This window comes from Chaetura pelagica, unplaced genomic scaffold (assembly GCF_000747805.2).
Source record: "Chaetura pelagica isolate M959 unplaced genomic scaffold, ChaPel_1.0 scaffold342, whole genome shotgun sequence".
Classification (NCBI taxonomy): Eukaryota; Metazoa; Chordata; class Aves; order Apodiformes; family Apodidae; genus Chaetura; species Chaetura pelagica.
In genome coordinates, this window is record NW_009952364.1 from 3,627 (window position 1) to 12,570 (window position 8,944).

The 8,944-nt window shown below is 56.4% G+C and overlaps 1 protein-coding gene across 1 annotated transcript in view; it reads left to right on the forward strand.

Moving 5' to 3' along the window:
- The window catches only part of SNRNP200 (small nuclear ribonucleoprotein 200kDa (U5)), a gene marked incomplete at its 5' end in the record, with an annotated part of 30,008 nt that overhangs the window by 3,451 nt on the left and 17,613 nt on the right, over positions 1–8,944 (forward strand). The window contains 13 exon segments of the mRNA XM_010007954.1: positions 153–402; positions 510–609; positions 1,400–1,536; positions 2,406–2,489; positions 2,702–2,875; positions 4,196–4,333; positions 4,933–5,088; positions 5,656–5,826; positions 5,932–6,125; positions 7,376–7,499; positions 7,806–7,955; positions 8,128–8,238; positions 8,714–8,845. Coding sequence (XP_010006256.1) covers positions 153–402; positions 510–609; positions 1,400–1,536; positions 2,406–2,489; positions 2,702–2,875; positions 4,196–4,333; positions 4,933–5,088; positions 5,656–5,826; positions 5,932–6,125; positions 7,376–7,499; positions 7,806–7,955; positions 8,128–8,238; positions 8,714–8,845 — 1,921 coding nt within the window.

Consider the following 8,944-nt stretch of genomic DNA (forward strand, 5'->3'; position numbering starts at 1 on the left):
GTGTTGAAGGGCAGGTTGGATGGGGCTTGGAGCAGCCTGGGCTGGTGGGAGGTGTCCCTGCCCATGCAGGGGGTTGGAGCTGAATGATCTTTCAGCTCCCTTCCCACCCAACCCATCCCATGGTGATTCTGTGTCTCTGGCTGCTGCCCCAGTGGAACGTGCTGGGTGTCTGGGAGAGAGAAGCTCCAAACTCTTGCTCCACACTGTCCCCTGGCAGGGCCATAACATTTTGTGGGGGGGTTTCTTCAGCTTGTGGCATCAGGGGAGCTGATGAGCTCCAAGAAGAAAGACCTGCACCCTCGAGACATCGACGCCTTCTGGCTCCAGCGCCAGCTGAGCCGCTTCTATGACGACGCCATCGTTTCCCAGAAGAAGGCAGATGAAGTCCTGGAGATCCTGAAGGTCAGTAGCCACCTGAGCTGCCAAGCTTTTTCCTTAACTTCAGGAGACCTCTTTTTCCATGGAAGGCTCTGGGATAACTGCTCATTCCCTGGTTTTTCTCCTCCCAGACTGCCAGCGATGACCGGGAATGTGAGAACCAGCTCGTGCTGCTCTTGGGCTTCAACACCTTTGACTTCATCAAGGTCCTGCGGCAGCACCGGATGATGAGTGAGTGACAGGGACATTCCCTCCAACCTTGGGGACATTCTCTACAACTTTGGTCCTTCCCTGCTGCCCTGACATGATTCCAGCCCAATCCCAGGCTTCTCAACCTGCTTCGTGATGTCTGGATCCATGTTCTTTGCTCCTTCCTTTTGGTCCAACTCTTGACCCCCTTCTCCCATCCCTGGATGTTCCCTCCTCCCATCCTTGGATTTTATTCCCTCTTGTATCTTGATTTTCTTCCCTGCCATCCTTGGATTTTCCATTCTCCCATCCCTGGATCTCCTCCCATCCATCCCTGGGATCTCCCCTCATCCATCCCTGGGATCTCCCCTCATCCATCCCTGGGATCTCCCCTCATCCATCCCTGGGATCTCCCCCCATCCATCCCTGGGATCTCCCCCCATCCATCCCTGGGATCTCCCCCCATCCATCCCTGGGATCTCCCCCCATCCATCCCTGGGATCTCCCCCCATCCATCCCTGGGATCTCCCCCCATCCATCCCTGGGATCTCCCCCCATCCATCCCTGGAATCTCCCCCCACCCATCCCTGGGATGTCCCCTCACCCATCCCTGGGATGTCCCCCGATCCACCCCTGGGATCTCCCCTCATCCATCCCTGGGATCTCTCCCCATCCACCCCTGGGATCTCTCCCCATCCACCCCTGGGATCTCCCCTCATCCACCCCTGGGATCTCCCCTCATCCACCCCTGGGATCTCCCCTCATCCATCCCTGGGATCTCCCCTCATCCATCCCTGGGATCTCCCCTCATCCATCCCTGCTCTCCCCCCAGTCCTGTACTGCACCTTGCTGGCCAGTGCCCAAAGCGAAGCGGAGAAGGAGCGGATCATGGGGAAGATGGAAGCAGATCCAGAACTTTCCAAGTTCCTGTACCAGCTGCACGAGACAGAGAAGGAGGATCTGATCCGGGTAGGGCTGGAGCAGGGATGGTGGGATTTTCTCCACCTTCTGTGGTCACCCTGGGTTTGCTGGTGGTGAGAGGAGAAGCTGACTCAGCTGGAGCATGAGGCCGTGGGAGATGTTGCCAAGGGGGTGGGATCTTGACCACTTCTTGTTTCTGGGTCACTGCCCCTCTGCTTTTCCCAGGAAAAGGGCCATCTCAGCAGCTTTCACTGGTTGGTGCTGGTGTTCATGGTCTCCTGACAGCTCCAGCTCTCCTCTGGGCCTCTTCTGGGGGAGGCTCAGCCTGATCAAACACCCTGGTCACACCTGTGGGCTCCTGATGATCCAGGGTCACCACAATCAGACACCCTGGTCACTTCTGATCATCTCGTGGCCTGTGGTCACCACAGCACAACACTCTGGTCACCTCTAATCAGCTCCTAATGATTCAGGGTCACCACAATGAAACACCCTGGTCTCTTCTGATCATCTCATGACCCAGGGTTGGGATGTGACATGTTTGTTGTTATTAATCCCTCCCACAGGGCAACATCTACTTGGCCTTTGGACCCCAGCAGTTCCTTGACTGATCTGGGGGTTGTTTTGGGGGGGGATATTCCTGCTTTGTTGCTGAAACCCCCTGGTGATGTTGATCTGGAGGCCCAGTTTGGTGGCTGGGTGGGCAGCAGGTCTGGGTGTCTCCACTCCCTGCTCTCCTTCATCTCCTCTCCTGGAAGCCAAGTTTTGGTTCCTGCAGCCAGAAATGATGTTCTGGTGATGTGCCTGGGTGAAGTGGTGGCTCATGGTGGTGCTGAGACACCAGGAGAACCTGGCCATCCCATGGAGGAGCCTCAGCAGCTCTTCCCACAGGGCTCAGCTCCCATCCCTTCCCACAGGAGGAACGTTCTCGCCGGGAGCGCGTCCGTCAGTCCCGCATGGACACTGACTTGGAGACCATGGATCTGGACCAAGGAGGAGAGGTACAACTCTTTGATGTCCTCTTTTCCCAGCCTCAGTGAAGGGCAGAAGGAATGTTTGAGGTGGGATGGATGGGAAACACCACGAACAAGCCCCTGATGTGCCCGAGGGGCGTTACCAGTTGGTCGCGTCGCTCTTCCTCGGGTCCCATGGTGCAGAATGGCAGGAGAAGGTTGTCCCCTGATCCTTGTCCCTTTCCCGTTGCTCTCTTCAGGCACTGGCTCCTAGGCAGGTGCTGGACCTGGAGGACCTGGTGTTTGCCCAAGGAAGTCACTTCATGGCCAACAAGAGGTGCCAACTCCCCGACGGCTCCTTCCGCCGGCAGCGCAAGGGCTACGAGGAGGTGCATGTGCCTGCCCTCAAGCCAAAGCCTTTTGGCTCTGAAGAGGTGGGTGACCCTCAGCAGGAGGTGTGTTGAGTGACCAGGTGGCTGTTGTCATCTAGCAGGACTTCTGTGAGGGCTTTAGGATGTCCTCCATGACATCCTTCCCTCTACACTGGGAGAGAGAAGGATGTGGTGAGTGGGTGAGGAATTGGTTGGATGGTCACATCCAGAGGGTGGTGGGCAATGGTTTGCTGTCCAGATGGAGAGGGTGACAAGTGGTGTCCCTCAGGGGTCCCTACTGGGACTGATGGGTTCCCCATCAGCCACGTAGACAGTGGGATTGAGGACAACATCAGTGAAACAGCAGGTGACCCCGAGATGAGTGGGGCAGTTGATGGGCCTGAGGGACAGGGTGTCATCCAGAGGGATGGGATCCCATCCAGCGGGGAAGGGTGTGTCATCCAGAGGGACAAGGTACCATCCAGAGGGATGGGTTCCCATCCAGAAGGGCAGGGTGTGTCATCCAGAGGGACAAGGTACCATCCAGAGGGATAAAGTACCATCCAGAGGGATGGGATCCCGTCCAGAACGGCAGGGTGTGTCATCCAGAGGGATAAGGTACCATCCAGAGGGATGGGATCCCATCCAGAGGGACCTGGAGAAGGGCTCTGTGAACCTCATGAGGTTCGACAAGACCAAGCGCAAAGTCCTGCATGTGGGTTGGGGAAAGGCTGGGGATGGCAAGGGCTTGGAAAAGCTGGACAGGTTGGATGGGGCTCTGAGCAACCTGATCTAATTGAAGTTGTCCTTGTTCTTGACCTTGGAAGGTCCCTTCCCACCCAAACCCTTCTCTGTCTCCATGAGTTGTTGCCAGTATCGTGAGGGGTCCTTCCTGGGAACTGTTATTTTGAGCATAGGGATTTCACGTGGCCAAGGAGACTTCCTGGTTTCTGGTTCCTCACTTGTGGACTGTGGATCTTGTGCTGGTCGTTTCCATCTCAGGGGCTCCTCTGCCCCCTTTTGGTCCCTCCTTGCTGGGATGTGGGCTGGAGATCTGGCTGGTTGGTGGTGCCTGGTGATCAATCACCCCCTTTGATCAGCAGGAGTGTGAGTTGATCTCTCCCACCATGAGGGCATGGTGGGGATCTGCTGTCCTGATGGTGTAGCCAGCTGGGACTTGTCCTTCTTGGAGTCCACCAGCCTTGTTTGATCTCCTTCTCATCTGCTCCATCATCCTTGGGCTTCTTTTCTGTCCATCTGGAGGACAACGTGTCCCGGTTGCTCCTCAGGTTGTTTCTGAGTTCTCAGGATCTTTCTGAGCTCCCTGCAGGTCCCTTGAGGGACCAAAACAAAGGTCCTGAGCTCCATGATTTCCATTTTCAGCAACTGGTTTCGGTGGAAAAGTTGCCCAAATATGCCCAGGCTGGATTTGAGGGATTTAAAACCTTGAACAGGATCCAGAGCAAACTCTACCGCGCGGCGCTGGAGTCGGATGAGAACCTGCTCCTCTGTGCTCCCACGGTGAGTCTACTGGGAATGGGAGGTCCAGGAGGATCTTCTATGGGTGGAAAAGGCTGAACCTGCACCTGAGACCCAACCCCTGCAGGGTTGGGTCCAAGTTCTGGAGGCCCAACCATCAGAAGGACTTGGAGCTCCCGGAGAGAGTCAAGAGGAGGCCTTGGAGCTGATTTGAGGGCTGGAGCAGCTCTGCTCTGGGGACAGGCTGGGACAGTTGGGGTGTTCAGCCACATCCAGTCCTCTCAGCATCTCTGTGGCCCTGCCTGGCCTCTCCAGTAGCTCCTTGGCCTTCAGCAACTGGGCAGCCCAGAACTGGACCCAGTTCTCCAGATGGAGCCTCACCAGGGCAGAGTAGAGGGGCAGGAGAACCTCCCTGACCTGCTGGCCACCCTCTTCTTGATGCCCCCCAGATGCCATGGGCCTCCTTGGCCACAAGGACCCCTTGCTGGCTCATGGTCACCCTGTTGGCCACTAGGACCCTGAGGTCCTTCCCAGAGCTGCTCTCCAGCAGGTCACCCCCACTCTCTGCTGCTCCATGGGGTTGTTCCTCTCCATGGAATTGATTCCTCCCCTTGATGGGCCTGGTTCTACTTGTGTTCCAGGGTGCTGGGAAGACCAATGTGGCCCTCATGTGCATGCTGAGGGAAATAGGGAAGCACATCAACATCGATGGGACCATCAACGTGGATGATTTCAAGATCATCTACATTGCACCCATGAGGTCCTTGGTGCAGGAGATGGTGGGCAGCTTTGGGAAGGTGAGGAGAGCTCCAGTCCAGCTCATGCTTTAGCTGTTGGTTGAGGATTATGAGCTTCGTTGTGGTGGCTTCCAGAGGGATCTAAGCTCTGGCAGAGGCTTGTGGGGAGAAGATGGGTTTTTGGCTATGAAATCCAAGAGTGGTTTGGGTTGGAAAAGACCTTGAAGATCATCCAGTCCAACTAATGGTTGGTGTGAAGGAGTTGAAGGGGCTCTGGGAAAGCTGGGAGGGACTTGGGACAAGGGTAAGAGCGATGGGATGAGGGGGATGGATGAAAACTGGGAGAGGGAGCTGGAGGTTGGAGATGAGGAGGGAATTCTTTGTTGTGAGGGTGGTGAGAGCCTGGCCCAGGTTGGGCAGGGCAACTGTGGCTGCCCCATCCCTGGGGGTGTTGAAGGGCAGGTTGGATGGGGCTTGGAGCAGCCTGGGCTGGTGGGAGGTGTCCCTGCCTATGCAGGGGGTGGGACTGGATGGTCTTTCAGGTCCTTCCAACCCAAACCAGTCAGGGATTCCATGATGTCCCAGTGGGACACACCTTGTCCCACCCTAACCCTTGCTCCCTCCCAGCGTTTGGCCACCTACGGCATCAACGTGGCCGAGCTGACCGGGGACCACCAGCTGTGCAAGGAGGAGATCAGTGCCACCCAGATCATTGTCTGCACCCCAGAGAAGTGGGACATCATCACCCGCAAGGGAGGGGAACGTACCTACACCCAACTGGTGCGACTGGTCATCCTGGTGAGCAGCTGGAGGCCCCGGGGGATCTCTGCTGAGAAACTGGGACCCAAATGGGGTCTGACCAAGTAGGTTTGGAGTCAGAGGGTGATGTTTTCCTCTCCGTAGGATGAGATCCACCTCCTGCACGATGACAGAGGACCTGTCCTGGAGTCCCTGGTGGCCAGAGCCATCCGCAACATCGAGATGACCCAGGAGGACGTGAGGCTGGTGGGGCTGAGTGCCACCCTCCCCAACTACGAGGACGTGGCCACCTTCCTGAGGGTGGACCCAGCCAAGGGCTTGTTCTACTTTGATAACAGGTATGGTGGAAGCTGGGGAGAACTGGGAAGGGGGTGGGGTCACACCAGAAGGCTGAGCTTCCACCCAGGGTGATGTGGATAGGCTGGAGAGTTGGGCAAAGAGGAACTGAATGAGGTTCACCAAGTGCTGCATCTCGGGAGGGACAGACCCATGGAGCAGCACAGGGTGGGGGTGACCTGCTGGAGAGCAGCTCTGGGAAGAAGGACCTGGTGGCCAACAGGGTGACCATGAGCCAGGAAGGTGTCCTTGTGGCCAAGGAGGCCCATGGCATCTGGGGGGCATCAAGAAGAGGGTGGCCAGCAGGTCAGGGAGGTTCTCCTGCCCCTCTGCTCTGCCCTGGTGAGGCTCCATCTGGAGAACTGGGTCCAGTTCTGGGCTGCCCAGTTGCTGAAGGCCAAGGAGCTACTGGAGAGGCCAGGGCAGGGCCACAGAGGTGCTGAGGGGCTGGGGCATCTGGCCGCAGGGGGTGTGAGGAGGGGGGACCAGGCTGTGCTCAGGGGTGTCCAGGGCCAGGAGAAGGGGCCATGGGCAGGAGCTGGAAGGTGGGAAGTTCCATCTGAAGCTGAGGAGGAACTTGTTGGCTGTGAGGGTGGCAGAGCCCTGGGCCAGGCTGCCCAGAGAGGCTGTGGAGGCTCCTTCTCTGGAGACATCCCAACCCCAGCTGGAGGTGTTCCTGTGGGACCTGCTGGAGGTGACCCTGCTCTGGCAGGGGTTGGATGGATGATCTCCAGAGGTCCTTTCCAACCCTAGCACCCTGACAACTCTATGACTGTGACTCTAGAAGATCATGGTGATCCACTGGTGGATGGGTGGCCATGGAGAGCTGGGAATGTGTCAGATGGTTCCATGGTCTCCTCAGGCATTCACCTCCCTCTCAGCCTGCTTTTGGTTGCTCTTGGATGTGCTGGTGCCTTCTCCTTCATCCCAGGAGGTGCTTTGGAGAAGGTGGATGGACTTTGCAGTACCTGTGTGCTGCAGATCCTGAGGGATGGAGCTTAGAGCAGGATGAAACCATCACTTCTGCTCCCAGAATGTGTGTGGAGCAAATGGCTTCCAGGAAACAGGAACACCCATCACTCTCCTCTCCTGCATAACCTTAACCAGGCAGATCTGGAGCTTCCAAATCCCTGGATAAATTGGGGCAGAAAGGAAACGAATTGATTTCCTAGTCCAAAATCCTCTTGCTAGGACCTTGGGTTGGGGTTTTCCTTCTTCTCCTCTTGGATGGACTTGGTTTTATTCCTTCCAGCTTCCGCCCCGTGCCCCTGGAGCAGACCTATGTGGGCATCACAGAGAAGAAAGCCATCAAACGTTTCCAGATCATGAATGAGATTGTCTATGAGAAGATTATGGAGCATGCTGGGAAGAACCAGGTTTGAGCCTTGATTTCTTCTTGGTCCTCATGGACTTGGTCCTGGTTTGGGGAGTCACTTTCTTGAGACTGTCTGACGTGCCCAGAGAGGCAGGAACGTGGATGTTCTCTGAGGAATGTAGAACCTTGGAGGGTGAGGGAGGGTTTGTGGTGCCTCAGTAGGTCAAGAGTTTCCTGGAGGGTTCCCAGGACTAGTTCTTGATCTTCCCTCCTCCTGAACACCAGGAGCAGGTTGGACCAAACCCCTTTGCCGACCAACTCGTCGTGGTCCCTCTCTCAACCGTGGTTCCATCTCCTTCTTTACCAGGTGTTGGTGTTTGTTCACTCCAGGAAGGAGACTGGGAAGACAGCCCGGGCCATCAGGGACATGTGCCTGGAGAAGGACACCCTGGGCCTCTTCCTGAGGGAGGGCTCAGCCTCCACCGAGGTGCTGAGGACCGAAGCTGAGCAGTGCAAGGTAACTCCTTGACCAGATGGTTCTTCCAGGAGAACCCAGTTGCATCTGCAGAGTTTTTGCTGCTTTGGTGCAGTTTTTGGAGTCTTTTCTCTTGGCTACATCTTCTCCTGCCTTGTTTTCTTCCCCCTTGCCTGGGGTGGAAAGCCTGGAGCTGGTTGTCTTTGTCCTGCAGAACCTGGAGCTGAAGGACCTGCTTCCCTACGGCTTCGCCATCCACCACGCGGGCATGACCCGGGTGGACAGGACCTTGGTGGAGGATCTCTTTGCTGACAAGCACATCCAGGTGAGCATCAAATCCCAGGAGGAATGACTCAGCTCAGAGTAGGTCCTTCCCTGGAAAGGCTGGAGTCATGTTTTGCCAATGGTCCTATGGTCAGAATTCCAGAGGATTGAATGTAGCCAACCCCATCCTGCTCCACCACAGCTGGTGGCCTGTGGACACTGCCTGGATTTTCAGGTGAAGGAGAGAAACTAAAAGCACGTGGCCAGGACTGGAGATGGCCATGCAGGGGGTGGGACTGGATGATCTTCAAGGTCCTTCCAACCCAAACCATCTCATGGTCTGATTTTCTGAGGGTCATGCAGGGAGCTGGGAAATGAGCCCAAAGATCCTGCTGTTGATCTGACCTTCTTCTCCCAGACAGCCACAGTTCTCAGTCCTTGTCCCTTTTGTGTGTGTCTCTAACATCAGGACCAGCATTTTAGGTCCATTTCTTTTCCCCTGGAAGGAGGTTTTGATGGTTCTTCTGCTTCTGCAGGTGCTGGTCTCCACAGCCACCCTGGCCTGGGGTGTCAACCTCCCTGCTCACACTGTCATCATCAAGGGGACCCAGGTTTACAGCCCTGAGAAGGGACGTTGGACCGAGCTGGGGGCTCTGGACATCCTGCAGGTGAAGTTCTGGGAATAAAGATGCTGCTGGGATGAGGGGCAGGACTTTTCCTTCCCCTTCTGAGGAACATTTGGGATCTGCTCTGGGTTTTTTCTCCTT